This window comes from Nasonia vitripennis (assembly GCF_009193385.2).
Source record: "Nasonia vitripennis strain AsymCx chromosome 1 unlocalized genomic scaffold, Nvit_psr_1.1 chr1_random0009, whole genome shotgun sequence".
Lineage (NCBI taxonomy): Eukaryota > Metazoa > Arthropoda > Insecta > Hymenoptera > Pteromalidae > Nasonia > Nasonia vitripennis.
Genome location: NW_022279596.1, coordinates 202,760 through 215,411, shown reverse-complemented (window position 1 = coordinate 215,411; position 12,652 = coordinate 202,760). Strand labels below are relative to the sequence as shown.

Sequence of the window (12,652 nt, the reverse complement as noted above, 5' to 3'; positions counted from 1 at the left end):
TACTGAAGTATAATAACATTCCTTTTTGTATTTCAGAATGTTATATTGATTATCTTAAGCTGAATAATTGCATTCCAAAGAAAATGGAGAAAAAAGCAAAACAAAAATTATTGAATAAATGGTCTACCTATTTGAGTAAATATATCAATTATCTACGATCCAACCACGTTGAACAGTCTTCTAATGAAGATGATGAGGATGAGGAGAAAGGAAGCCATGACGAGGATGAGAAGAAAGGAATCCATGATGAATCAAATGAGAGTCACAGCGATATAGATAATTAGATGTTAATAGTTAATTAAGCGTGTAAGCGCGAAAAAAGGCTAAAAGAACATGTACATAGCTATAAATTTAATCACGTAATTTTAGTACGTATTTTTAATACGTACATTTTAGATAAACAGCAGTCCTAAATCGTTACGTGCGTAATTACGTAATTTTATTACAGAATAAAATTACGTACCACAAATACTTAATTATTTTCAACAGGGATTGTACACTAAGCAACAGAAAAGAAAATCCTTAACAGATTTGACGAATACTTGTAAGTGTGATATTCAGTTTCTTGTTATTATATTCTCTGCTTTTATTTTATATTTCAAAAAACTAATCCCAATGTAAATCATATTTTCATGTAGCTAATTTACCTATTAGAAATAAATCCAAATGTTATACGCAAACAAATTATGATTTTCAGGATGTTGTTATTGGTGAGTGATTATCATTTTCCTTGACTTAATATCAAACAATTTGAATTTTGATTTGTGACGAGACACGAGTCTCGCACATATAAATATACATGAGGACGGCCGTGATAAACATAAACATGCACAACGCGCGAATACACACGATGCGAAATGGGCGCGCGCTCGCAACATTCACAAGGCGAGTCCGCACGAAGCGAAGCGAGCGCGCGCGCAACAACCGCAAGGCGAGTCCGCACGAGCGCGAAGCGCGACAGCCGTCAAACAGCTCAGCAACACCCCCCTTACCCCAGCCCGCAAATATTGAATATATATAATAAAAAAAATACTAGTCGATGTATTTTTAATTGCACATTACAAATAATCTATTTATTGTAATTGAACCTCCGTAGTTTTTTAATTAAAAATAAAAAAAGAAATGTGCTATATGTACCTTGGAAAAATACGTTTTTCTCAAGAAATATTGTGTTTACCGATATTCTATCAACGTTAAAAAATTGAACCCTAGCTATTTGTAATTGAGACACTGCTAAATATTGCAAAAAAAGCATTTATTTATAAAAAAATCTAAAAAATCACTTTTGAGAAATTTAACATACAGCACCAACGTATTGCGCATGCGCAAACCACTCCGAGTGCGTCAGCGGTCAGCGTGTGGCAGGCAAAGCGAGCAGCTGTTCTGCAGTGGAGAAAATACTTAGTGCTGCTGGCTGCACTTTGTGCTTAAAGTTGTTGCTACATAAATATCCCAAAAAATCTCAAGACTTGTACTTGTTTATGTAGCAACAACTTTTATTAACTTGTTGAAATATCTTAGAAATTAGAATATCAGCATTAAAAGAATTCATGTTTTCATATTTCACTTATGTATATTTAAGATTTCAAGATATTTAATATACTAAAATATATTCTCATGAATAAAATTGTTGCATTACAATCTATCATAAACAAGTAAGTGTATATACACATGTATAATACAGAAACTGCAAACAAATCCAATCATAATTTAAAATATAAAATACATTACAAAGACTAAGATATAATATAAAATATGTTGTTAATCATGGAAGTTCCTATTGATACACATAACACAGCTTTTGAAACATTGTGACATTATTTTAATTGTACTCGAATTAATGTACTTTAATAATTGTTTATATGACACTTTCTTATTCTTTATGTCTTGATACTGCCTTTGGTAAGAATATAAAAAAAAATAGTGGCACAAGATTTTATTACGTTTCGTCAATATTGTCTTTAGAAAAGAAAAACTTTGTTTTATGTTTTAGAACAAGAACAAAAAAGATAAATCGAGTTTAAATTGAATTCATTCCAATAGCAAATCATTATAAAAACTAAAACCACCTAAATAAGATAAATAAATATACAACTTTCAACTTGACTGACAATTTCTTTTTAAAAGACTTTCTTTTTGTTGACTTAAATTAGATAATTTAATCAAACTTGATGGTCATCTCAAATAAGATGATCATCTCGCCTGCAAGAATAACGGGGAGGATTATGGCAAAGAAGCAGCCAGAATATAGGATGGCTCTTGCCACAGACTTGAGCTAGTAGAGTAAAAGCATGAGTATTCTTATGATGATTGTGAGTTCCTTGTACACGTTCAACAGCGGTTTCATCATCAAGAATAGCTTGGAATTGATATATTAGAATTGCAATTACAAGCATTCCAAATAATGATGATTCGAGAACTAGTATCACACAGTGTAAACTGAAACAAAAAAATATAATTTTGTAGCAATCATCAAAGATCGTTGTAATACTAGTAATTTAAAATGCATGTTTCTTGTCACAGTTATTTATCGAAAAGCTATTATTCTTTGCAAATAATTTTTAACTAGAAATTAAGCAACTCTGAAAATCAGTACTTACATGCGACTCTGTTTTATTGCAATGTCATTGCTGCACTGTGGATAATCAAATACCCAAGACACGATTACTAAGGCTATCGCGTATAAAGCTAGAGTACCGACATACACTAAAAATGGTATGAAATATTTTTGATTTCTTTCACCAACACAATTGTTTATCCTGAAAAGTAGGAGGAAAGAGATAAGTATTCCAATACTACCCATCCACAGTGAATATGCATGATTAATCAATCGTACCAGGGACAATGATGATCCATTCTCCTAATGCACCTTTTACAAATCCTACAATGATGTGCCCTAAGTGGTCTGTAAGTCTCACACCTAGTGCACACAGTCCAGTCATTTCTCATCACAATCATCTCCACCAGAACTTCCTGTATGAATAACCGAAAAGTCCATCCTTGATTGCGGCAATGGCACAACCCCTGGATCGCTGCATACTGCTTTCAGATGCGACATCATCAGCATCAGCACAAAGTGCAGCCAGCAGCACTAAGTATTTTCTCCACTGCAGAACAGCTGCTCGCTTTGCCTGCCACACGCTGACCGCTGACGCACTCGGAGTGGTTTGCGCATGCGCAATACGTTGGTGCTGTATGTTAAATTTCTCAAAAGTGATTTTTTAGATTTTTTTATAAATAAATGCTTTTTTTGCAATATTTAGCAGTGTCTCAATTACAAATAGCTAGGGTTCAATTTTTTAACGTTGATAGAATATCGGTAAACACAATATTTCTTGAGAAAAACGTATTTTTCCAAGGTACATATAGCACATTTCTTTTTTTATTTTTAATTAAAAAACTACGGAGGTTCAATTACAATAAATAGATTATTTGTAATGTGCAATTAAAAATACATCGACTAGTATTTTTTTTATTATATATATTCAATATTTGCGGGCTGGGGTAAGGGGGGTCTCAGCAACGGCGCGCCAGGCGGCGCGAGCGGCGTACACGCTCAGACGTATCCACACCGCGCGCCTTTATAAGGCGGACAGCGCAACACGGTAGACAGTTCACTCGAGCTCCACTCCAGGTAGCATCGTGCGCACACGTTACTACAGGGAACAGCGAGAGATAGATCTGCACCGACGAAGTCGTCTCGTGAGCACACGTGACGACTTGGTAGATGAACCGAAACCCGTATCTCCGAACCGCGAAACTCCGAATTGCCGTCGTGAGCACACGAGGCAACCCGGAACACCCGAGCGACATCGAGCCTCGTCTACGTGAGCACACGTGACGATACCCGGTGCCACCGTAAAAATCCTAACCAACAAAGCCAGCCTTACGCCGACATCTCACGACTCGCTTTACCTCTGTGCGCACACAGGATAAAGAGAGGAACGAGACGAGCGACGAAGATTTGTGGAGCCGTGCGCACACGACTTCATAAATCCGAGGGATACCCTCAAAATCCCGTTACACTATCCTGGCCGCTACTGTACGCACACAGGGCGGTCGAGATTGTTGTTACGTAAGTCACCCGGATCGGTGTAGCCGTGCGCACACGACTCCACCGTACCGAATGAAATCCTAACCTTCAAACCCATCACCGATCCGCCATACCGTCACCGTACCGAAACACCGTAGCCGTAACCACCGACGCATTGTTGTAGCGAAGTCGCGTAGATATTTTCGTAAATTGTTGACAGCGCTAGTTTAAACAATTCTGTTGGCGAGTCTTCGCGCCGCTTGCCGTCTATAGTAGACTACAGGGCTAATCTAGCGCCACCATGCGGGCAGCGCTAGGTATTCACGCGTGCTCTGCAAAGTACTCACTCTCCTGCCGACCGCTCTCGAAGCAACAGCTCCGTCGCCCGAGTTATATATATAAGAAGAAAATAAAGAGAGTTATAACAGAATATTAGAGCCTTGTTTAATTACGAGTTCTCCTCACCAACCATCCAACTAGGATTACTCTAACAGGTTGTGAGCCAGCTCGCTGGAATAGAGGAAGAACCGAGAAGAAGACGACTCAGAAGTTTTTATTTTTATCTTTGTTCAGAGGAAAATAAATCAGACGTATCAGAGGTCTAGAGGACAAATTTCAGAAGAAAACGTAAGTACAAGCTTTTGTAAGGTGTAGTCAGAGTAGTAATCAGATATAGCAAAAGAAAGTTTAATTTTTGATCGGTTTCGGGAGTGTGTTGTGTTACCGCATCGACAAGAAAAATGACAGTTGCGTAAAGAATAGTAGGAAAAGACAGTGCGGTGTCTTAATAATTACAGAATAGATCAGAAGGTTATAGAAAATCAAAAGTCTTAACACGAGACAAAAGCGCGCGACAACGAAACGCACGAGAGCTCGCCGGCAAAAGCCTGCACGAGCCGATTCCGGGAATCGGGGGGAGGTGAGCCGCGACTAGCGACGCTGTCAGAGTCGAGCGCACGGTTTGTTGTGCTCTCTTTCTCTCTCTCTCTCTCTCTCTCTCTCTCTCTCTCTCTCTCTCTCTCGGAATCAAAACAAATTTTACACGCACGGATTTTTCTCGTAAATTTTTTTTTCTCCTTTTTGAGTTTCAAAATATATGGTCTAATCAGAATCAGACGTAACGGATTAGATTGGCTATCGGTGTATATATGTAATAAATAAAATCAGAGAAAAATAATTCCAGTTATATCGTTCTCACTCCTATTCAGAATGTCAGAGTTATTCGAGTAAATCAAAAAGCTTCAATTTTTTGTTGGCTTATTAGTGTTCAGATGCACTCGAATAAATTTTAAAAACACGCCTTGATAGAAATTTCAATGAAACGGCGGTGCAGTGAATTTGAATTTCTATAAAATTTAAAATTATCAAAAGATAATTACACTTTCTTTCGTGATTTCTTGGACGACATACGCGTGTGCGATCGCCCCCTCGCAAATTATTAAGTGAATTGCGTTCGTTTACTTAGACTGGGAGGGAGCACGTGTGTGGCGTCCGGGAGGCACGGTGCTAGTGCTTGATTTTCAAGCTTGGTTTGACTTCCAGTGCGGTCTAACTTGGCAGAAATCAAAGAAAACTGTCAGAGTGAGCATTCTAACTTTATTTCAGAGGAAAAGAACATCAGAAGCGTTATGTCTGATTGGAGTCTTTCAGACCCATTACCATCAAATGAGAAAGAGGTGGCCAACGAAGGCAACGAAAATCAAGTGGACGATCATTTGAATATCCACCAAGGTACAAAGTGTTTTTAAATCAGAATATAAACAATTAATTCAGAATCAGAAGTTAGGCCTAAAATTCAGAGTTCAAATAATAAATAAAAATTGAATGCTAATCAGAGAAATTGTTTATAATACAGATTCAGATATAGAAGGGTATACACCCCCGGGTACACCCCCAAAAAGAGATATGGAGGGAAAGTCTCAACCTACTGACTCACAAATGGAGTGGAGAATGGATAATCTGGAGAATGCTCTCGAGAGACACTCCGATATACTCGACAATCATGCTGAAATAATCAGAGATCAAACAGTAGCCATACTCGATATGAAGGAAAATATTGACAACCTAAACACCGTCATACAGAAACTCACAGAACAAATAGGAAAATTAACTTCAGAGGTAATTATCCACCCTGCCAGTTCCACACTCAGAGACATAAGTGAGACAGAGTTTAGTAACAATATCAATTCAACAAACTTATCAGACGGAACAAGCGCATTAGGCGACCTCAGCAGAGCTTGTAATGAACTCAGACGATCTATTGCCCTAAACGCAACTAATTCAAAAATAAACATAAAGAGAAATTATAAATTAACAAAAAAAGTACCACTTAACATTTGGTTAGACAATATAAATGCTGAATTAAAAGCTAATAATCTTGCAGACATACTTGACGATTCTCAACAATCAGACGTTTCAGAGACAGTAATAGAAAGACAAAACAGAAAAGACCAAGTCAGAGACATTCTAATAAGTCGCGTAGATGATTATTACCATAATAAGATTTTACAAATAAAAGACCCATTAGAAATAGTGATTAAAATCAAAGAGTTCAGACGAGCAGAGGCCAATGTTACCGATTCTTCAGTCAGAGAAAAATTATATAGTCTCAAAATGAACAATAGAGAATCAGTAAACGAATTTTGCGATCGTTTTGACTCTATTATCAGAGATTTTGAAAATTGTATTACCAAAACACCTCTGACGGAGGAAGAGATAAGATCGGCCTTCTTTCAAGCTGTTAGTATAAAATTTAAAGAAATCAGATCGGCCAATATTATCAGACTTCAAGCAACCAAATCAGAGATGAGCCTTGATGACATAAAAACTTTGATACTACAGCTGGAATCAGACAGACGCAAATCAGACGGTCAGCCTTCAGACAACAGGCAAAAAATTGCAGCTAAACAGGCGATAATCATAGACAAGTGTTATCGCTGCAATAAGGTGGGACACAGAGCAGCCTTTTGTCCTCTTAAAGAGTACAATCTATGGTACTGCTTTTATTACCAGGCTGTAGCTCCACACAAAGGGGATAATTGTCCAAATAAGGACAATCCCAAAGATGGGTATGTAAAATCTTATACATATAACAACACAAACACACAACACAAACACAACAGTAATAACTTCAGAGGTAGAGGTAACAGAGGAAGGGGTGGTTATAATAATGTCAGAGGTAGTGGAAATAATGTAAGAAGGGGATCTTTCAAACGCAAGGTCCATATACAAACACCAGGCCGAAATCAGAAGAAGGGATACAAGGTCAAAGCGATGCTAACAGGTAACAACACACATATAATTAATAAAACACCTACAAAACTAGTACTTATTGCGGACTCTGGCGCAACAGAGCATATAGTAAATAAGAGCATAATTTTAAGTAACTTCAGAAAAAGTTCAGGCGAATATATCAGAAGTGCAAATAAAAATAAATCTGCAAACATCTCTATAGACGGCAAAGGAGATTTAATTTTAAAATCAGAATCAAATGAGAATAACAAAATAATTTTGACAAATGTAATTTCTGCCAAAAATATTTCAGACAATCTGATCTCTCTCAGACGTTTTGCAGACGTAGGTTTGAGTATTTATTTGGATAATAAAATACTTAAAATCTACGATAAAAATTCAGACGAAGAGTATTTAGCTGGGACGTATGAAAAGCCAAACTGGATAATTTCTTTAAACGTAGCAAAACATGAACAATCAGATGAGCAACAAGAAGTCTACGATAAGTATTCATGCACGGCTAACATAGTCTCGGTAGACGAGTTCTTGCAGCAATCTCAGTCAGATATCAAGGATCTTGAGGATCAAAACGAATCAGATGAAACTAACGCATCAGAGGGAACTCAGATGAATCCGACTGAGATTGGGAGGGAGAAGCAGCAAGAACGAACTGTACAAGAATCAAATTCATCTAGTCAGAGAGAAGTTTGTGATACAAACTTAGATGAACAAATTCTGAACAGGAAAATCCTAAACATAGACGACTCGTCAGACGAAATGCTGAAATATCTACAAAACAATGTGAACAACAAATCAGATAGATAAGAAAAGAAGCTGAACGAAGGAATGCTGTGGCATATCAAATTAGGTCACGCTTCTCTGCAATATTTACTATTGCTACAAAAGTCAGAAGATAAACTCAGAAAGGTAAAATTCGACAAGTCCATTACAGACTGCGAAGTTTGCGTCCTAGCAAAAATGGAAAACCTGTCGTTCTCAGAAGTCAGAGTCAGAGCAACAAGGCCATTAGAAAGGATACACACAGACACAATGGGACCAATTAAACCAGTCTCGTATCCTGGGGAAAATAAATTCATAATAGGATTTATAGATGATTACACCAGATTTGCCAAAGCATACTCTACTAAACACGAAAGTGTCAAGCGATGGAACAAACGCTTCTCAGAAGTTGCTTTGGAACTTGGACTAGAAAAGGACATAAATGAACCATGTCTGTTCACGTGGAGATTACAAAATCAGATGGTAGTATTACTGCTATATGTAGACGACATCATTCTAGCAGGCAACAATCAGACGAAACTAAAACAGATAAAAGAAAAATTATGTTCTACCTTTCAGATGAAAGACTTAGGAGAACCTAAATTATTTTTAGGCATGAAAATAACCAGAGACAGAGATCAGAAAATATTAAAACTGTCACAATCAGAGTACATAGAGAAATGTCTTGAACGTTTCAATATGAAAGATAGTAAGCCACAGAAAACACCTATGGTTACAAGACAGGTTCGAAAAAGAGAACTCATAAATTCAGAAGAAGCTCAGATAGCAACTCATGCACCGTATAGGGAAGCTATAGGAAGCTTACTATATCTGGCAGGTGCCACCAGACCTGATATTGCATTTGCAGTAAACTTTCTATCAAGAAAACAGCTGTCACCCACTGAAAGTGACTGGAAGGAAGTAAAAAGGATTTTCAGATACCTCAGAGGAACCTCAGAAATAGGTTTGATTTTCAGGGCAGAAAATGAGTATATGGAAGCAATGACAGACGCTAGCTTTAGAGATTGTGAAGATTCATCTTCAACTGGAGGATATGTAATAAAATTGTATGGCGACTCAATTATGTGGAGAAGCTATAAACAAGTTTACGTATCACTCTCTACCTGCCAAGCTGAGTACTTGGCAATGAGCAATGCTTGCCAAGAAATTGTATCGTTGGATAAAGCTATCAGAGATATAACAGGGAAAACTATGTATCCTGTTACCCTGTGGTGCGATAACAAATCTGCAGGGGACTGCACTCAGATGGAAGGAAATCACAAGTTGAAAAACTTTGATGATGATCTGGAAACAATTCAGAGAAAACTACAAATCAGAGAAAAGACAGGTAGTAAAAGTCACATGGCAGAAACACACGGAGACTACATAAAACAGTGTGTCCTAAAGGGACAAATCAGAGTTAAATGGATATCTACTACCGACAATGTGGCAGAGATTATGACTAAACCTCTGCCTAATGATACTCATAAATACCTCAGAGATAAAATATTGAACATAGAAATTCACACTTAATTATAATTTTCAGAGTTTTATTTATATATATATATATATATATATATATATATATATATCAGACGAATAAGAATTTTTGTACATATTTCAGATACAGGAAACCAAGGAGAAACTAATTCATAGTAAAGTTCAGAGAATAAAAAAAAAAAAAAAAAAAAAACGCAGACGTACAGGAGGACAAGCGCCCCGAAGGGAGGGAGTGTTGGCGAGTCTTCGCGCCGCTTGCCGTCTATAGTAGACTACAGGGCTAATCTAGCGCCACCATGCGGGCAGCGCTAGGTATTCACGCGTGCTCTGCAAAGTACTCACTCTCCTGCCGACCGCTCTCGAAGCAACAGCTCCGTCGCCCGAGTTATATATATAAGAAGAAAATAAAGAGAGTTATAACAGAATATTAGAGCCTTGTTTAAATACGAGTTCTCCTCACCAACCATCCAACTAGGATTACTCTAACAAATTCCATTTGTAAAGGCGAAATATTCTTAACCAAGCGCATAATTGATTTCTGTTTCAGACGGGATTTAACAACTGATTTCCAATTACTATTATCTACTTAAGGAAATATATTTTGTTAACATTAAAAAAACATAAGAACAGACTCTTTTATTGCCCCTTTCCCCAATCCAGATCCTGGAACCGACTGACTGTCCAAATCCTGGGGAAAGTTGAACCGTTACAGATTAATTAATTTATTATGTTTGTAGATTATCTGATGTATTTAGCGGATTCTGTAGATGAAATACATGCAAAACAAACAAATAACACTGACGAAATAGCAAGCATTAATACATTATTTTTAAAGCAAAGTATAAATGAAAATGTCATAGCTAACCAAAAACAGCTTGCTGATAAGTATTCTTACGTTTTACCATTTTCAACGGTTCAGAGTTTTCAAGAATTTGATGAAAAACTACAGGATAGCAAATCAAGTTTACGCTCAGATGTTGTAAGTATTTATGATTAGTTTGCGAATAATGAAAATTATTAGTTGAAACTTTAAAATAAAATTGTTTTTTTCTTGTATTTAGAAAAACATGCTTTTGTCTGGTCTTGATTCCAACCTTGTAATATCAAAGTGCATGGTAAATATGCTAAAAATGGTCTTGTCAAGAGAAGTTGCGATGCAATATACAGCAGTAAAAGAAGTCAAGGATAAAAATGTTATGATGAATACCAATTTTTATTCTTGTATATCAGGTATACTTTAATGATATACTCTAATTTATTTTTTTGTTTTATTTTATAAACATTGTAACGAGGTGCGAAATCGGGTAGATTCGCGCATCGTTGAAACGCGACGTTACGCAAGCGCGAGGCAAGATTCGGGGCCTCGCGTATAAGTCGCGGTCCGTCGGACAAGGAGATAGCTTCCGGCCATAGGTGCGAACGCGTCAGCTCTCGTGTGTGAGACTGACGGCATCGAGCGACGACCGATAGCGTGCGAGAGAGAGAGAGAGAGAGAGAGAGAGAGAGAGAGAGAGAGAGAGAGAGAGAGAGAGTGTGTGTGAGATCGCGAGAAGAAGACGTCCAAGTCAACTCCAGCTACGAGAAGCAAGGACGACCCGGCCTGTCGATCAGCGGCCAAACGAGAGGACGTCGGCTCCAGCGAGTGAGCCAACAACACCACCGGCGTAGAGTGTGTGTGAGTGTGTGGTGCGCGCCTACCGAGAACGGCGAATTCCTACTATAAAACTATTTTGTTTTTCTACCAGGGCTGTTGAAATATTTTTACCTTTGAAATTAATTTCACGCTTAATCTGAGCTTGCAGTGGTTTACAAAAATTTTTACGCTTGCAGGGTAATGCTGCGAATTTTTTGCAATAATCTTTTGTGCAAAAAAATTTTAAAATTATGTTAAATCCACAAGATCAGTTTATCCCCAGCGTTATTCAGTTAATCATCGATTATGACAATGACTGAACAAAGAATTTGCGATAGTGTGCATACTAATTCAGCTGATGGACAAATAAAACTAGTCTTGAGGGATCAGCATTTTTTATAAAAAAATTGTATATTTATCCACCATTTAGTCTGTATAATTTTGTAAACCCCATGAAACCTATATAATTTCTGTAATTTTCGACACTATGTAATAATTGAGCAAAAAAACAAAAAAAAAGTTCATTTCCCGCCAAAAAACTAGTGTTATCTTGCGATATCAACCAAATTTTCCTTCTGAATCCAATTCCGAAGATTCCAGAGAAGTAATGCAATAAATCAATCAAGCGGAAGTAGCCTTTCTTATAATACACTACAGTGCACATTGTTTCGTTATCTACTTCTCTTATTCTGTCCATTATTTGGAGATACGTCATCACACCAGCTCTTCCCGTCCTCATTTTCTCAAGATTTATCGACGGCATCCCGATCAACGGGAAGCTCGCGATTCCATTATCATCTACTCCGCAGCCAGCGCGGCTATTTTCCAGATCTCACTGCATAAGTCTCGATCGTATATTTCAGCCATGCCGCGCGCGTTATTAATTAAAAAGGCGGAAAACAGCGCGCGGTGCGCGAAACAACGAGCAAAGTAGAAAAGAGCTGCAGGAGCAGTGCACCGACTTAAAGGTGCTTTACAACGAAAATTAATCCGATGTAAAATGTTAAGTTATATGTAAAAAATGAGTATATGAAATGTGGTTTAAAAATGTATCTTTATTGGCGTTTTAAAGTTGGAAGAATGTCGTGCTCTCGATCAGAGCTACAGAGTGACTGGGCCCCTCCATTGTATGGGGGTCCTTAAGTATCCACACGTTATCTACGGGGATGTTTAGCTTTGCGGTAGATAATTCTTAGGAAGTTAAAAGTCGCTATAACAGAGAGTTATCGATGATTGTTATTTAGTCGACTTCTAGAGAATGAACTCGACCGAATATCGAATTCATTTTACAACTGAGAAGTCGGCACAGATATTAAAGGTACATTTGATACGAAGAATTCGGCTCTAGCTTCGCGTATAAAATATCCCGCGAGTCGAGACAAACATTAAATTCTTAAAAAACACGTGCGCGTGTTCAAGCAGTGGCGGAAAGGCCGGGACAGGTTTATAACTGGCTGAAAAGCTCGGACCTTCAT

General features: G+C 37.6%; 4 protein-coding genes across 6 annotated transcripts in view; 3 read left to right on the top strand and 1 right to left on the bottom strand.

The window, feature by feature from the left end:
• LOC107981405 overlaps nucleotides 1-684 on the top strand; it is a 130,160-nt gene extending 129,476 nt beyond the window's left edge. For both annotated transcript variants that reach the window (XM_031933278.2, XM_016987279.3), the window contains one exon: nucleotides 37-684. In XM_031933278.2, the coding sequence (XP_031789138.1) occupies nucleotides 37-284 (248 nt within the window). In that variant the 3' untranslated portion in view covers nucleotides 285-684. The remainder of the gene's footprint in view (nucleotides 1-36) is intronic.
• The window catches only part of LOC100115534 (3-phosphoinositide-dependent protein kinase 1), a 212,367-nt gene that overhangs the window by 173,745 nt on the left and 25,970 nt on the right, over nucleotides 1-12,652 (bottom strand). The gene's annotated exons all lie outside the window — the stretch shown is intronic.
• LOC116418094 lies at nucleotides 3,074-9,751 on the top strand. 2 transcript variants are annotated; one of them, XM_031933245.2, is made up of 5 exons: nucleotides 3,074-4,660; nucleotides 5,639-5,764; nucleotides 5,889-6,151; nucleotides 6,875-7,101; nucleotides 9,669-9,751. In XM_031933245.2, the coding sequence occupies exons 2-5, from the start codon at nucleotides 5,662-5,664 to the stop codon at nucleotides 9,691-9,693; spliced, it is 618 nt and encodes a 205-aa protein (XP_031789105.1). In that variant the 5' UTR covers nucleotides 3,074-4,660; nucleotides 5,639-5,661; the 3' UTR covers nucleotides 9,694-9,751. The 2 variants fall into 2 exon arrangements, with proteins under 2 accessions (XP_031789105.1, XP_031789103.1); XM_031933243.2 differs by lacking the exon at nucleotides 9,669-9,751 and having other exon boundaries at nucleotides 6,875-8,599.
• Nucleotides 10,124-11,702, top strand: LOC116418179. Its single transcript, XM_031933282.1, has 2 exons — nucleotides 10,124-10,523; nucleotides 10,606-11,702. The coding sequence occupies exons 1-2, from the start codon at nucleotides 10,272-10,274 to the stop codon at nucleotides 10,783-10,785; spliced, it is 432 nt and encodes a 143-aa protein (XP_031789142.1). The 5' UTR covers nucleotides 10,124-10,271; the 3' UTR covers nucleotides 10,786-11,702.